The 17,963-nt window shown below is 43.2% G+C and overlaps 1 protein-coding gene across 5 annotated transcripts in view; it reads left to right on the forward strand.

Annotated features, from left to right (window-relative positions):
• The window catches only part of LOC106611028 (endothelial PAS domain-containing protein 1), a 95,914-nt gene extending 79,137 nt beyond the window's left edge, over positions 1-16,777 (forward strand). For all 5 annotated transcript variants that reach the window (XM_014210868.3, XM_014210877.3, XM_014210850.3 and 2 more), the window contains 6 exons: positions 1,516-1,629; positions 1,778-2,256; positions 2,468-2,564; positions 5,880-5,970; positions 6,107-6,274; positions 6,935-16,777. In XM_014210868.3, coding sequence (XP_014066343.2) covers positions 1,516-1,629; positions 1,778-2,256; positions 2,468-2,564; positions 5,880-5,970; positions 6,107-6,274; positions 6,935-7,086 — 1,101 coding nt within the window. In that variant the 3' untranslated portion in view covers positions 7,087-16,777. The remainder of the gene's footprint in view (positions 1-1,515; positions 1,630-1,777; positions 2,257-2,467; positions 2,565-5,879; positions 5,971-6,106; positions 6,275-6,934) is intronic.
• The last annotated feature ends 1,186 nt before the right edge of the window (positions 16,778-17,963 follow it).

The following is a 17,963-nucleotide window of genomic DNA, read 5'->3' on the forward strand; positions in this document are numbered from 1 at the left end:
TTCCAGGTATCACAGGTCCATAACGAATGTAGTTTTGTTCAAAAAAGCTCATCATTTATGTCCAAAAATCTCCGTCTCGTTAGCACATGATGTAAGCCAGCCGGACTTCGCGTCATGAACGAGGGGAAAAAATATATTTCCGTTCGTTCAAACATGTCAAACGTTGTATAGCATAAATCATTAGGGCCTTTTTTAACCAGAACATGAATAATATTCAAGGTGGACGAATGCATACTCTTTTATAACGTATTGGAACGAGGGTACCCAACATGAACTAGCGTGCCAGGTGTCTAATGGGACATCAACGTTCCATGGCTCTTGTTCGGTCAGATCTCCCTCCAGAAGACTCAAAACACTTTGTAAAGGCTGGTGACATCTAGTGGAAGCAATAGGAAGTGCCAAAATATTCCTAAACCCCTGTGTTTTTCAATGGGATAGGTTTAAAGTCAATACAACACATCAGGTATCCACTTCCTGTCAGAAAATGTCTCAGGGTTTTGCCTGCCAAATGAGTTCTGTTATACTCACAGACACCATTCAAACAGTTTTGGAAACTTTAGAGTGTTTTCTATCCATATATAATAAGTATATGCATATTCTAGTTACTGGGTAGGATTAGTAACCAGATTAAATCGGGTACATTTTTTTTATCCAGACGTGCAAATGCTGCCCCCTAGACCCAACAGGTTAACTTGACTTTCAAAGACTTTAGAAAGGCAGGGCAGGATGGATATAGGTCTATATCAGTTTGCTTTTAGTGTCACCCCCTTTGAAGAGGGGGATGACCGCGGCAGCTTTCCAATCTTTAGGGATCTCAGATGATACGAAAGAGTTTGAACAGACTGGTAATAGGGGTTGCAACAATAGCGGCGGATAATTTTAGAAAGAGAGGGTCCAGATTGTCTAGCCCAGCTGATTTGTATGGGTCCAGGTTTTGCAGGTTTTGCAGAGTAATGCTTATTGAAATTTTCGATTATCATGGATTTATCGGTGGTGACCGTGTTGCCTAGCCTCAGTGCAGTGGGCAGCTGGGAGGAGGTGCTCTTGTTCTCCATGGACTTTACAGTGTCCCAAAACTTGTTTGTGTGTGTGTGTCACAGGAGGTTGGTGGCACCTTAATTGGGGAGGACAGGCTCGTGGTAATGGCTGGAGCGGAACCAGTGGATGGCATCAAATACATCAAACACATGGTTTGATGCCATTCCATTTACTCCGTTCCAGCCATTATAATGAGCAGTCCTCCCCACAGCAGCGTCCACTGGTGTGTCTGTGTTATGGAGTGGGCATGGATCCCAGGTGCTTGCGACAGGGGGCAGAGGGTCGGGAGAATAGAGGGGTGGATGGTTGGAATGAGCACTGGTCACTTAGTTACTTAGGCCTCAAGGGAGCTTTTGTCCTCTCTCTCTCTCTCTCTCTCTCTCTCTCTCTCTCTCTCTCTCTCTCTCTCTCTCTCTCTCTCTCTCTCTCTCTCTCTCTCTCTCTCTCTCTCTCTCTCTCTCCTCTCTGTGGGTACAGCCCAGCAGCCCAGGGGATTACCATAACGAGAGAGAGAGTGACCTGAATGTAGAGCTGACTGAGAAGCTCTTTGCTCTCGACACAGAGGGGCCCAAGAGCCCTGGCAGCACCCAGGTCAGTCTCACTGGCACTTCACAGACCCATTACTGAATCAGTGTGGATGAGGAAGGTTTACATTATACTAGATTGACATTTATTTAACACAATTGGTCATGGTTGCTTTCTTGGGGTTGTGTGATGTAATGTGATGTGACCCTCTTAGTCGGCCCTGAGTGATCTGGACCTGGAGAACCTGGCACCCTACATCCCCATGGATGGAGAGGACTTCCAGCTCCATCCCATTATTCCTGAGGAGGCGCCTGGAGGCCCAGAGGGGGCCACTGGCCCACTGGGCCACTTCACCACACAGAATAGCTTCAGCAACATCGCCAGCCTCTTCCAAAACCTGAGATCCCCACAGTCTGACCACTACCAGCCCGCCAAGTGGGCCCCAGGAGACAAGAGAGGCCCCAACCACAGCCAAATGAGCCCCATGGACTCCAGGCCTACTCTGCCATACACAGGCCCCACAAAGATCCCCCCCTACCACGCCCCAGCCAGCACACCTCTGTCCTCCATGGGTGGACATCAGAACCTGCAGTGGCCCCCAGATCCTCCGTTAAACTGTCTACTACAGGTGAACTCCATGGGCAGAAGCCACCCATGTCAGAACATGCCAGTCAACATGATGCACAAGCAGAGGTACTATAGAGGGTCTTCAGTGTGTCTGTCCTACTGATTCAGTGTGTCTGTCCTACTGATTCAGTGCGTCTGTCCTACTGATTCAGTGCGTCTGTCCTACTGATTCAGTGCGTCTGTCCTACCGGTTTTTATTCAGTTTTGTTCTTGTACTGATGTTGTTAGAGCTAGAGTAGTGTACAGCGATGTTAAGTAATGTGATGCTCTTTTGCAGGTCAATGGAGAACTTTGTCCAGGCCTACAGAGACATGAGTCCCACCAGAATTGCCATAGCCAACAACGTCAAGCGCTCCTTCACACAAATGGCAGTGGTACGTTTACCCTCTCACTGCTTTATGACCGTAGTTTATGATGTGTGTATCCAGGTTGAGGTCACTGTTAAATATTCCACTAGAGTTATATTAGATGCCGAAACTGCAGACTAATAATCACAGTGGTTGTCGAGGGTGCAACAACGGCTTTGCATAGCCGATCATTCAGAGTTTCTCTACTGCTCCTGCTGAAACTGGAGCCGCAGCACAGCCAGGTGGACTGGGGACAGCAAGGAGTCATCAAGCCAGGTAGTCCTGAGGCATGGTCCTAGGGCTCAGGTCCTTTGAGTGAGAGAGAGAAAGAAAGAAAGAAAGAAAGAAAGAAAGAAAGAAAGAAAGAAAGAAAGAAAGAAAGAAAGAAAGAAAAAAAGAAAGAAAGAAAGAAAGAAAGAAAGAAAGAAAGAAAGAAAGAAAGAAAGAAAGAAAGAAAGAAAGAAAGAAAGAAAGAAAGAAAGAAAGAAAGAAAGAAAGAAAGAGAGAATACTTAAATTCACACAGGACACCGGATAAGACAGGAGAAATACTCCAGATATAACAGACTGACCCTTGCCCCCCCGACACATAAACTACTGCAGCATAAATACTGGAGGCTGAGACAGGAGGGGTCGGGAGACACTGTGGCCCGTCCGATGATAACCCCGGACAGGGCCAAACAGGAAGGATATAACCCCACCCACTTTGCCAAAGCACAGCCCCCACACCACTAGAGGGATATTTCCAACCACCAACTTACCATCCTGAGACAAGGCCGTGTATAGCCCACAAAGATCTCCGCCACAGCACAACCCAAGGGGGGGCGCCAACCCGGACAGGAAGATCACGTCAGTGACTCAACCCACTCAAGTGACGCACCCCTCCTAGGGACGGCATGGAAGAGCACCAGTAAGCCAGTGACTCAGCCCTTGTAATAGGGTTAGAGGCAAAGAATCCCAGTGGAGAGAGGCGAACCGGCCAGGCAGAGCCAGCAAGGGCGGTTCGTTGCTCCAATGCCTTTCCTTTCACCTTCACACTCCTGGGCCAGACTAGACTCAATCATAGGACCTACTGAAGAGATGAGTTTTCAATAAAAACTTAAAGGTCGAGACCAAGTCTGCGTCTCTCACATGGATAGGCAGATCATTCCATAAAAATGGAGCTCTTTTGGAGAAAGCCCTGCCTCCAGCTGTTTGCTTAGAAATTCTAGGGACAGTGAGGAGGCCTGCGTCTTGTGACCGTAGCGTACGTGTAGGTATGTATGGCATGACCAAATCGGAAAGATAGGTAGGAGCAAGTCCATGTAATGCTTTGTAGGTTAGCAGTAAAACCTTGAAATCAGCCCTTGCCTTAACAGGAAGCTCGTGTAGAGAGGCTAGCACTGGAATAATATCATACATTTTTTGGGTTCTAGTCAAGATTCTAGCAGCCATGTTTAGCACTAACTGAAGTTTATTTGGTCCTTTATCCGGGTAGCCGGAAAGTAGAGCATTGCAGTAGTCCAACCTAGAAGCGACAAAAGCATAGACAATTTTTTTTGCGTCATTTTTGGACAGAAAGTTTCAGATTTTTGCAATGTTACATAGATGCGATATGTTCGTCAAAAGAGAGATCAGGGTCCAGAGTAACGCTGATGTCCTTCACAGTTTTATTTGAGACGACTGTACAACCATCAAGATTAATTGTGAGATTCAACAGAAGATCTCTTTGTTTCTTGAGACCTAGAACAAGCATCTCTGTTTTGTCTGAGTTTAAAAGTAGAACATTTGCAGCCATCCACTTCCTTATGTCTGAAACACAGGCATTCATGGAGGGCAATTGTGGGGCTTCACCATGTTTCATCGAAATGTACAGCTGTGTGTCATCCGCATAACAGTGAAAGTTAACATTATGTTTCCGAATGACATCACCAAGAGGTAAAATATATAGTGAAAACAATAGTGGTCCTAAAACGGAACCTTGAGGAACACCGAAATTTACAGTTGATTTGTCAGAGGACAAACCATCCACAGAGATGGCTTACTGGTGCTTTCCAACAGATAAGGTCTTAACCAGGCCAGAACTTGTCCGTGTAGACCAATTTGAGTTTCCAATCTCTCCAAAAGAATGTGGTGATCAATGGTATCAAAAGCAGCACTAAGGTCTAGGAGCACGAGGACCGATGCAGAGCCTCGGTCTGACGCAATTAAAAGGTCATTTACCACCTTCACAAGTGCAGTCTCAGTGCTATGATGGGGTCTAAAACAAGACTGAAGCATTTTGTATACATTGTTTGTCTTCAGGAAGGCAGTGAGTTGCTACGCAACAGCTTTTAAAAAAAATGTTGAGAGGAAGGGGAGACTCGATATAGGCCGATAGTTTTTACAAATATTTTCTGGGTCAAGGTTTGGCTTTTTCAAGAGAGGCTTTTATTACTGCCGCTTTTAGTGAGTTTGGTACACATCCGGTGGATAGAGAGACATTTATTATGTTCAACATAGGAGGGCCAAGCACAGGAAGCAGCTCTTTCAGTAGTTTAGTTGGAATAGGGTCCAGTATGCAGCTTGAAGGTTAAGAAGGCCATGATTATTTTCATCACTGTGTCAAGAGATAGTACTAAAAACCTTGAGTGTATCCCTTGATTCTAGGTCCTGGCAGAGTTGTGCAGACTCAGAACAACTGAGCTTTGGAGGAATACGCAGACTTAAAGAGGAGTCCGTAATTTGCTTTCTAATGATCATGATCTTTTTCTCCAAGAAGTTCATGAATTTATCACTGCTGAAGTGAAAGCCATCCTCTCTTGGGGAATGCTGCATTTTAGTTAGCTTCGCGACAGTATCAAAAAGACATTTTGGATTGTTCTTATTTTCCTCAATTAAGTTGGAAAAATAGGATGATCGAGCAGCAGTGAGGGCTCTTCGATATTTTGTACTCTGGCGTCCTTGGGTTGGCGGATGGAGTCTGGAAGGGCATCTAGGAATCTTTGGGTTGACCAAGAATTTATAGCACAACTTTTGATGATCCTTGGTTGGGGTCTGAGCAGATTATTTGTTGCGATTGCAAATGTAATAAAATGGTGGTCCGATAGTCCAGGATTATGAGGAAAAACAGTAAGATCCACAACATTTATTCCACGGGACAAAACTAAGTCCAGACTGTGGCAGTGAGTAGGTCCGGAAACATTTTGAACAAAACCCACTGAGTCGATGATGGCTCCGAAAGCCTTTTGGAGTGGGTCTGTGGACTTTTTCATGTGAATATTAAAGTCACCAAAAATTTGAATATTATCTGCCATGACTACACTCCTCAACAGGCCAGGCTTGGTTGTTGACTGTAATGTGTGTCTGTGTTTGTATTTGTCAGGGTGACACCACCCTCAGTACGCCTTCAAAGATGATGAGGAATGAAAGGTATGCCATCATGGACAGATCTCTCAGCACCAGCTCCCTGGAAGGTACTGTATGGTGGCCCATATGGGACATGCAGTGCACAAACAAAAATACCAAATATTGCTTAATGTACAAGAACAGAAGAGAAAATAGAGCGATATTGAACTCATCTTAATCTCTCTCTTCCTCTTTCTTTTACAGTTAAAGGTATGTGCATACCTGGCGGTTTTGACAAGTGTCTCAGTCCCCTTCAGCAGCACAGGAAGTCCCAGTATCCAGGATGTGTAAATGCTGCATCCAGAAAATCCTTCCCCGAACAGTGTTGCAACTACAAAGAATACCGTATGCTGCCCTCCTCCAAAACAGAGGGTAAGTTTATCTTGTTTATTTCAATTGTTATGTTACTCCCATGTGTCGTATGTCGTTAAAAAAGATTGACTGATTAAACCAATAACAAACAGTTGGACAGGCTGTGACCAGGCAAGGAAAATGCATTAATGATAACATGGAGATTTTGGCAATGATAAAACATGTTGAAATCTATTTTTAGAAAGGCACGCAATTGATTTGGACAAATTATATCCTTTGTTTTGTAATCACAGTCCTTTTCCATGACTTGGTGCCAGTCAATGAACTGTCCTCCTCAGATGATGGTTGATTGGCGGTTGGCCCAAAGCCATTTCCTCCCTACTAACATACTGACTCCATGTTTGTTGAGTATGTAGGGGTTGACAGCACTTTTTGTGCAAAGTTACAGACGCACAAATATCATACCCCCTCAAAACATATAACCTCACCTGTTATTGTAATGGTGAGAGGTTAGCATGTGTAGGGGGTATGATATTTGTGTGTCTGTAACTTTCCCACTCATCATTATTCACGATTCATTCAGGATTATCCATAATTATGGTAGCATCCACATTAATGTGGACGTGTTTAGAAACATATTCAATAACTATTTACAATAAAAGTGACTCCAAAATAACTTACCTACTCCCTACTAACGGACTGACTTTGTTGTGTGTCTAGGGGTTGCCAGTCGGCTGTTGGGCCCATCCATTGAGACCTATTGTCTGCCAGAGCTCACCCGCTACGACTGTGAGGTCAACGTCCCTCTCCAAGGCAACCTGCACCTGCTGCAGGGCAGTGACCTGCTGAGAGCCCTGGACCAGGCCACCTAGACCGAGCCCTACACCCCTTATACCCCTACCCTACCCTGGACCAGGCCACCTAGACCCAGCCCTACAACCCCTACTCCACTACCCTACCCTGGACCAGGCCACCTAGACCCAGCCTTACACCCCCTACCCTCCCTTGGACCAGGCCACCTAGATCCAGCCCTACACCCCCTACCCCCTACCCTCCCTTGGACAAGGCTACCTAGACCCAGCCCTATACCTCCTACTCCACTACCCTACCCTAAACCAGGCCACCTAGACCCAGCCCTACACCCCCTACCCTACCCTGGACCAGGCCACCTAGACCCAGCCCTACACCACCTACACCCCTACCCTACCCTGGACCAGGCCACCTAGACCCAGCCCTACACCCCCTACCCCCCTACCCTCCCTTGGACCAGGCTACCTAGACCCAGACCTACACCCCCTCCCCAACTTTACCCTCCCCTACCCTACCTAGATATATCCATTTTCAACCCCACCTCTACCCACCCTTACCCTCCAATAGCCTTAGCCAATACACTTTAGACCTCTCTACAACCCTGACTGAGGCCTCAGCCAAGCCCACACCCCTGCCCCAAAGACCTAGCACATTCAACATACAGTTGAATATGGAAGTTTACATACACTTAGGTTGAAGTCATTAAAAATCAATTTTCAACCACTCCACAAAATGTTTTCTTAACAAACTATAGTTTTGGCAAGTCAGTTAGGACATCTACTTTGTGCATGACGCAATACATTTTTCCAACAATTGTTTACAGACACATTATTTTACTTATAATTCAATGTATCAAAATTCCAGTGGGTCAGAAGTTTACATACACTAAGTGGACTGTGCCTTTAAACAGCTTGGAAAGTTCCAGAAAATGATGTCATGGCTTTAGAAGCTTCTGATAGGCAAATTAACATCATTTGAGTCAATTGGAGGTGTACCTGTGGATGTATTTCAAGGCCTACCTTCAAACTCAGTGCGTCTTTGCTTGACATCATGGGAAAATCAAACGAAATCAGCCAAGACCTCAGAAAAACAATTGAAGACCTCCACAAGTCTGGTTCATCCTTGGGATCAATTTCCAAATGCCTGAAGGTACCACGTTCATCTATACAAACAATAGTACGCAAGTATAAACACCATGGGACCACGCAGCCGTCATACCGCTCAGGAAGGAGACGCGTTCTGTCTCCTAGAGATGAACATACTTTGGTGTGAAAAGTGCAAATCAATCCCAGAACAACAGCAAAGGGCCTTTTTAAGATGCTGGAGGAAACAGGTACAAAAGTATTTATATCCACAGTCAAACGAGTCCTATATCGACATAACCTGAAAGGCCGCTCAGCAAGGAAGAAGCCACTGCTCCAAAACCGCCATAAAAAAGCCAGACTACGGTGTGTAACTGCACATGGGGACAAAGATCGTACTTTTTGGAGAAATGTCCTCTGGTCTGATGAAACAAAAATAGAACTGTTTGGCCATAATGACCATCGTTATGTTTGGAGGAAAAAGGGGGACGCTTGCAAGCCAAAGAACACCATCCCAACTGTGAAGCACGGAGGTGGCAGCATCATGTTGTGAGGGTGATTTGCTGCAGGAGGGACTGGTGCATTTCACAAAATAAATGGCATCATGAGGGAGGAAAAGTATGTGAATATATTGAAGCAACATCTCAAGACATCAGTCGGGAAGTTAAAGCTTGGTCGCAAATGGGTCTTCCAAATGGACAATGACCCCAAGCATACTTCCAAACTTGTGGCAAAATGGCTTAAGGATAACAAAGTCAAGGTTTTGGAGTTGCCATCACAAAGCCCTGACCTCAAGCCTATAAAAAATGTGTGGGCAGAACTGAAAAAGCATGTGTGAGCAAGGATGCCTACAAACCAGACTCAGTTACACCAGCTCTGTCAGGAGGAATGGGCCAAAATTCACCCAACTTATTGTGGGAAGCTTGTGGAAGTCTACCCTAAACATTTGACCCAAGAAAAAACTATTTAAAAGCAAAACCAACAAATATTAATTGAGTGTATGTAAACTTCTGACCCACTGGGAATGTGATGAAGGAAATAAAAGCTGAAATAAATCATTCTCTCTACTATTATTTGGACATTTCACATTGGTGATTCTAACTAACCTAAGACAGAGAATTTCTACTAGGATTAAATGTCAGGAATTGTGAAAAACTGAGTTTAAATGTATTTGTCTAAGGTGTATGTAAACTTCCGATTTCAACTGTAGTACTACTCCTCCACCCCTCACCCCACCCGACCATACCAAGCCGCATACGAACCTGTTCCATCGGCTAATCCTCCTCTTCATCCATCCACCCTATTTATCATTAGAAAAACATGTGTTTTCTATTTTTGTCATCTTTATCATCATAAATTATATACCACAGGAGGCTGGGGATGGGAGGACGTGTCATAATGATGACTGGAATGGAATTCATGTAATGGTATTAAAACACACAGAAACCATGTGTTTGATGTGTCTGATAATTCCATTCCAGCCATTACTTACCATCCTCCCCAATTAAGGTGCCACCAGCCTCCTGTGTTATATACGCATCATTTTTAGAGTCTATTTCTGTTTCATTGATCTCAAGGTCTATGTTGAACCCCCAGTTGTGTGACCTGTAGCAGAGGGATGTCATACTTTTCCTCTTTCACCATCTCTCCCCCTCTGTCTGTCTGTTTGTCTCACCATCTGTCTGTCTGTCTCTCTCCCCCTCTGTATGCCTGTATGTCTCTCTCTCCCCCTCTGTCTGTCTGTCTCTCTCCCCCTCTGTCTGTCTGTCTGTCCCCCTGTCCCCCTCTCCCCCTCTGTCTGTCTCTCTCTCCCCCTCTCCCCCTCTGTCTGTCTCTCTCTCCCCCTCTGTCTGTCTGTCTGTCTGTCTGTCTGTCTGTCTGTCTGTCTGTCTGTCTGTCTGTCTGTCTGTCTGTCTGTCTGTCTGTCTGTCTGTCTGTCTGTCTGTCTGTCTGTCTGTCTGTCTGTCTGTCTGTCTGTCCATATGATGCTGTTACAGACAAATTAACAAACACAACCGTCTAAAATCTGGATGGAACATTATCTACTGTAAGCATGATATCTGGGGTTTTCCTTCCTTTTCCCTTACCGTCTACCTTCCTTCAATCCCATTGACCTAGTCTGTCTCTCACTGCCTTTGACTGGTGTCTGTTTGCATGTTTTTTACTGGATAGTTACAGTGCTTGTCAGGCCATGAAGTTGATTGGTCAAATCAGAGCATGCCTTTACATTGGGAGGATAGTCCTACTTTTGGTGCCTTTGTTATGGCATTAGAGGTCATATCAGGATCAGAGAGACGTTGGCCTTGATCACAAGAGGCTGGTGAGAGGAGGACAGTGCATAGTAATGACTGGAATGAAGTGATTGGAATGGTTAATACCATTCCATTCCAGCCATTACTATGAGCCCGTCCTCCCCAATTAAGGTGCCACCAGACGCCTGTGGTCTAGATTCAATCATATCAAAGGTTAACTGGCTATAGCTGACACCCGCATAAGTCACCCGCAGATTTTATTGGTCACATAAACATATTTATCAGATGTTATTGCGGGTGTATCGAAATACCTGTGTTCTTAGCTCCAACATTGCAGTAGTATCTAACAATTCACAACAATACACACAAATACAATAGTAAAAGAATGGAATTAAGAAATATATAAATATTAGGCGTGGCATTGACTAAAATACAGTGGAATAGAATACAGTATATACATATGAAATGAGTAAAGCAGTATTTAAACATTATTCAAGTAGCCAGTGATTCCATGTCTATGTATATAGTGCAGCAGCCTGTAAGGTGCAGGGATGAGTAACTGGGTGGTAGCTGATGCTTTGGTGGTGTTGGAGGGTTAACTGCGTTGGAGCTGTCAAAACAGAGTGGCTGCTGGTCATTGTCAGGAAGACACACCCGTCCCACTCCTGTTAGAAGTTCAGAAGAAGAAAGTGTATTATATATAGAAATAATGATGCTGAAATTATGAGGGTTTCTATCATCCTAATGGTGTAGATTACATCTCACATTCCAGTGTTAGAACTTGTAAACAAAGCTGCAAGGGATTTCTCTTAATGTGACTCCATGCAGCCAATGGAAACGTCCGCTTGAGGTATAATGCCAGGAGCCGCTTGTGGATTTGATAGCTCTAATGCAGTTCCAACACTACCAGAACATCCGCTATGCGGGTGTCGGCTAGCACAGATCTGATAGAATTTAGCCCTTAGAGATGAGGCTATTGACATTCAGACAGTTTTTCTGGATTCCTTCTCTTTCTTCCTGTCTCTTTCTCTTTTTTAAAGGTATTTGTCTTTGTGTGCTAACCCCTTTAACATTTGACTTTAGCTTTGTACACATATACAGTACATTTAAAGACATAAGCTCGAAAGTTTCTACTTTAATGTCAAGATAGTGTTTTAGTGTCTTGGTACTTTGTCTAATCTACCCAGTAGATACAGATTGTATTCCTGTGTTTTAGATGTTACTCCATAGTGCTGGTGTCTTTTTTCGTACAAGTATAATGAATTTTTTGGCAGGCCAGTAGTGATCTGTTAATGTGCTTTAAAGAAAATGGAGAGAAAAAAAGATGAAAGATACACAGTACCAGTCAAAAGTTTGGACTCCCCTACTCATTCAAGGGTTTTTCTGTATTTTTTATTATTTTCTACATTGTAGAATAACATGACGCAGGTTGAGAGAATGCCAAGAGTGTGCAAAGCTGTCATCAAGGCAAAGGACAGCTACAAGAATCTAAAATCTATTTTGATTTATTTAACACTTTTTTGGTTATTACATGATTCCATATGTGTTTTCACAGTTTTACATTTTATTCTACAATGTAGAAAATAGTTTTTTAAAAACTTGAATGAGTGTCCAAACTTTTGACAGGTAGTGTATAATTTAGAATATTGTAAACAAATGAAATTGACACAAAGTAATCTCATTCAACAATATCTAAAAAGGTGATGGTGCTTTATAGGTATAACCATCTAGCATTTGTAGAGGAAGCTTTATATGTTTATTGGATCCACTTTTATTAACACTGTATTTTGATGTTGTTTATTTTTCTTGCTGACATTGTCTTTAAAGGTGATTTATAGCTCCAACAGGATTGGGATAGTGACACATTTGTTGTTGTTTTAGCTCTGTAATCCAGCAATTTGGATTTGATATATTATAGAATATAATGAGGTCAAAGTGCAGACTGTCAGCTTCAATTTGAGGGTATTTTTATCCATATTGGGTGAACCGTTTAGGAATTACAGCACTAATTGTGCAAAGTTACAGACACACAAATATCATACCCCCTCAAAAATTATGACCTCCCCTTTTATTGTAATGTGAGAGGTTAGCATGTCTTGGGGGTATGATATTTGTGCATCTGGAACTTTCCCACTCATCATTACTCACAATTAATTCAGGGCTATTCGTAATCATGGTAGCATCCACATTAATGTAGACATGTTCTGAAACATATTCTATAATTATTTACAATAAAAGTGACTCCAAAATGACACAGTACATTATTTAGCATTAATTTCTATTGCGCAAAAAATACTCTGAAACACAACCAAAATAAACAGCAAATGCATCCAACAAGTTTGTAGAGTCACAAGCTTGATGTAATCAATGCATGCGTGCTAGGAATATGGGACCAAATATTTAACTTATGACTACTGCCCTACCAAGCAAAAAGGTAGTAACTGCTCATAGCATGGAACTGAGAGAAATGGCTTTTATTTACCTTGGTTTCACAGTAACTTTGTGCAGTTACTGCTAACATGACATGATTTTCTCAAACACAATACAATAGAAGAAGGATACTTGTCCACATGATTAAGCATGCATTTAATGTAGCAAAAACTACATTAACTCTTTGCTTGGTAGGGCAGCATACACATATAAGTGAATTTGTCCCAAAACTTTTGGTCAACTAAAATGGGGGGACTATGCTCAAAAAGTGCTGTAATTCCTAAACGGTTCACTCGATATGGATGAAATACCCTCAAATTAAGCTGACAGTCTGCACTTTAACATCATAGTCATTGTATTATTTTCAAATCCAAAGTGCTGGAGTACAGAGACAGAATAACAACAACAAATCCACTGTCCCAATACTTTGAGCTCACTGTAATCTGCCTTAACATTGCCTTAAGGTTGTCTCAATGTTGACTCAGCCCAGTGTTATGCCCTTCAAATGCACAGATTGTCTCTGTAAACGTAGACGTCCAATAAAACCCACACTATACAAATCCTGATGTTTAGCTTGGAGAGCCCTAGCTTAAGATCCGGTATGTTGACTATATGTAATTATGTTGAGTATATGTAATTAGTCCAGCATAGACCTCCCCTAGTTGCGATAACGAGAGATGTTTTGAGGAGACAATTCTAGAAGGACAAAGAATCTGATTCAGTACATCGACCTACAGATGTGGTCAAATATATTGGCACCCTTGCATTTTACAATGGAGTGCAATGGAGCAGAATGTTGAATGGCTATTTTTACCCTGTAGGCACCTGCAACTTACCACAGGTTAAATAAATTACACAGTAATCGAGAATCACTGCCTCTAACCAAATTATACTGAACAAAAACATAAACGGCAAATCAAAGATTTTACTGAGTTACAGTTCATATATGAAATCAGTCAATTGAAATAAATGAATTAGGCCCTAATCTATTTATTTCACATGACTGGGAATATAGATATGCATATGTTGGTCACAGATACTTTTTTTTTTAAAGTAGGGCGTGGATCAGAAAACCAGTCAGTATCTTGCCTCATGCAGAGTGACACATCCTTTTCAAAGTTGAATCAGGCTGTTGGTTGTGGCCTGTGGAATGTTGTCCCACTCCTCTTCAGTGGCTGTGTGAAGTTGTTGAATATTGGCAGTAACTGGAACATGCTGTCGTACACGTCAATCCAGAGCATCCCAAACAGGCTCAATAGGTGACATGTCTGGTGACTATGCAGGCCATGGAAGAACTGGGACATTTTCAGCTTCCAGGAATTGTGTACAGATCCTTGTGAAATGGGACTGTGCATTATCATGCTGAAACAAGAGGTGATGGCAGCGGATGAATGGCACGAGCATTGTTCTCAGGATTTAATGTGGGTTTGGGTAGTTCAATAATAAGAGGCTGTAATGTGGTGCAGAGGGTGTTAATCAGTGAGGGTGATATGTCTATCCTACATCGGTCCAACATAATTTCATTGAAATGAGGTGGAAACAATGTTGATTCAACCAGTGTGTGCCCAGTGTGTGTGAACTTGTAACGACCAACCGTCAATATCAAATTCTCAGGTACTTCCCTTGACCGCTTGGTAACACATGTTTTGTCAATACCAGTGGAGGCTGCTGAGGGGAGGACGGATCATAATAATGGCTGGAACGGAGTGAATGGAATGGCATAAAACACAGGGAAATCATTGGTTTGATGTTTTTGATACCTTTCCACATATTCCGCTCCAGCCATTACCACATGCCCGTCTTCCCCAATTAACGTGCCACCAACCTCCTGTGGTCGATACACAAATCTCAAAATCAAAACGGTTGAACCTCAGATGATTTCTGTTTTAGACTCAGTAATAGTTACATGTAGAGCAATTGGTGGCAGATACCTGTTGAAACCTTTTGGGACCTGTTGGAACAAATGGTGATAGAGCTATGAGACAGAGACAGAAGTGAGACGGAGAGCTGAGGGACAGATAGAGAGGGACTGGGGTGCTAAACTGTGACTGACATATAGAGAGGGACTGTGGTGCTGAACTGTGACTGACAGATAGAGAGGGACTGTGGTGCTGAACTGTGACTGACAGATAGAGAGGGACTGTGGTGCTGAACTGTGACTGATGCACTTATCTCTCCATGCTACTTCACACAGTATTCAGCTCATCGCTTTCTTTCTTTCTTTCCCTCCCTCCCTCCCTCTGTCATCCTCTCTCTCTTTCCCTCCCACGTTCAATTTTAGGATCAGCCCTGTCAAGTTTAGCGATCCTGTCAACCTTAGAACATTTTAGACAAAACATTGTTTCCACTGTTAATGGAAATATAGACGCCGTGAGTTCCTCCAAAGACATGAGAAAATAAGCTCCTTGTTGTCATTGAGCCAAAGTGAATGGAATGTGGAACGTTTCCTTAAATTACCCATGTTCCAGATAAATAAACACAAGGATAAAATGATGGGATGTATAATTTCATATATTTATTTATTCTATGGGAATGAGGAGGAGGAGTACATAAATGAGTTACCGTGTGTGACATAGTTAGATCAGACCACTCCATTAGCTGAAACATTTCCGGTGTTGGTCCCTATATGCACAGATATGCAGTATTTAAAAGGTAAACAAGGAAATGTCATGCTTTGCATTTGTGATTTTAAACTTCTTTGAGTTAAAATCTCTTGTTATTTCTTGAATTTTAAGCGATAGAAAAACCAAAGTAAGATAAAGATAAAGTTCTCCACCTTGCAGGCCATGCTCCTGTTCCTGATGGAGATGAGGCAAGGCTGAGATGTCAGAACTGCAGATGTGATTTGGCCTAAATTGAGTTCCGGTATGTGAGAAGAGTAGGCTAGAGGGAAGTCACAAAATAACTACAGAAACAAGGCGTAGCACCAGTCCTAGCTGTAACTACTGTGACACTTGAAGGGCCCAAAAATGAAATTTAGCAATATGAATAATTGAACAATCTCAGTTCTCATCCTCTTTAAAGGCAATATCAGCATTCTAGGCTACTAAATACAATGACGGTTGTTTATTCTGCTTTTATCCATCACATTTTTGGATGTCTTACAGTTATTTTAGATGATCCTATGATTTATATAGAATTCATTACCGTAATTTCCGGACTATTAAGCGCACCTGAATATAAGCCGCACCCACTGAATTTTTTTAATTTTTTAATTTTGAACATAAGTAAGCCGCACATGTCTATAAGCCGCAGGTGCCTATCGGTACATTGAAACAAATGAACTTTACACAGGCTTTAACGAAACACAGCTTGTAACAAAAATAAATAGGCTTTAACGAAACACGGCTTGTAACAAAAATAAATAGGCTTTAACGAAACAAGGCTTGTAACAACAACAAAAAAAGCAGTAAGCTTTAGTTGTCTTTTTGCACTGAGTCAATTCCTCATGCTGCTGTTTCCAACGTCTTATCAATGACTCATTAAGACCAAGCTCCCGTGCAGCAGCTCTATTTCCTTTTCCAACAGCCAGATCAATCGCCTTCAACTTGAAAGCTGCATCATATGCATTTCTCTGTGTCTTTGCCATGATGAGGGTGACAAAATTACTACCGTAATCAGAATGATGGGAAGTTTGAGAGCGCTCGATTTAATCTAAACAGTAAACAAAAAAGTTGTTTGACCTTAACCCGTTCGGCAATTTCATTGGTCTAATGAAAGCTTCATGCCGCCAAAAAACTGAGCACGTCACAGAATGTGATTTCTTTTGGAGAAAAAAAAATTGAAAGCGGGAAAAATCCATATATTAGCCGCGTCATTGTTTAAGCCGCGAGGTTCAAAGCCTGGGAAAAAATTTGCGGCTTATAGTCCGGAATTTATGGTATATTTACGGTATATTGTTATTATTTTTTGTTATTACTGTATAGAGAATTTAACCCAATAAGATGTATTTCTGCACTGATTTCTTATTAAAGTGTACTGATCTGCCATTTGTGATGTGATACATGTGTTCTCTTCCCTGTATCAACACTTAACACATTATAAGCACATTTACAATACCATATGAGCTATACCTAATGCATAATAATGCACAACATCTTAAATTGGAACGCCAAAATTCTAAAATATAATGCCTATTCACATCAGACAGGAACTTCATAAAGACTGAAAACACTTTCAGTTCTATATGGAATGTACACTGAGTGTACAAAACATTAGCAACACCTTGCTAATATTGAGTTTCATCCCCTTTTTCCCTCAGAACAGCCTCAATTCGTCGGGGCATGGACTCTTCAAGGTGTCGAAAGCGTTCCACCGGGATGCTGGCCCATGTTGACTCCAATGCTTCCCACAGCTGTTAAGTTTTTTATTTTTTATTTTACCTTTATTTAACTAGGCAAGTCAGTTAAGAACAAATTCTTATTTACAATGACAGCCTAGGAACAGTGGGTTAACTGCCTTGTTCAGGGGCAGGATGTAACGCTCGTCGTAAGTGGTAGTTGAAGTGGACCAAGGCACAGCGTGGTAAGTGTCCATGATTATGAATAAAGTAAACACACTCAAACAAAATAACAAAAGCGAAAACGAAAACGCACAGTTCCGTCAGGTACAGACACTAAACAGAAAACAAGAGTTTCCCACCCAAGTCACACCCTGACCTAACCAAACATAGAGAATAATAAGGATCTCTACGGTCAGGGCGTGACATTACCCCCCCCCCCCCAAAGGTGCGGACTCCGGCCGCAAACCTGAACCTATAGGGGAGGGTCCGGGTGGGCATCTCCTCTTGGTTGAGGCTCCTGTGCGGAACACAGATCCCCCTCCGCTGGAGGCTCTGGACCGCCGACCGCCGCTGGAGGCTCTGGACCGCCGACCGCCGCTGGAGGCTCTGGACCGCCGACCGCCGCTGGAGGCTCTGGACCGCCGACCGCCGCTGGAGACTCTCGACCGCGGACCGCCGCTGGAGACTGGACCGCGGACCGCCACTGGAGACTCTGGACCGCTTGACCGCCGCTGGAGACTCTGGACCGCGGGCCGCCGCTGGAGACTCTGGACCGCGGACCGCCGCTGGAGACTCTGGACCGCGGACCGCCGCTGGAGGCTCTTGACCGCAGACCGTCTCTGGAGGCTCAGGACCGCAGACCGTCGCTGAAGACTCCGAACCGGGGACCGTCG

The sequence above is a fragment of the Salmo salar genome, chromosome 01 (assembly GCF_965601325.2).
Source record: "Salmo salar chromosome 01, fSalSal1, whole genome shotgun sequence".
NCBI classification, from domain to species: Eukaryota; Metazoa; Chordata; class Actinopteri; order Salmoniformes; family Salmonidae; genus Salmo; species Salmo salar.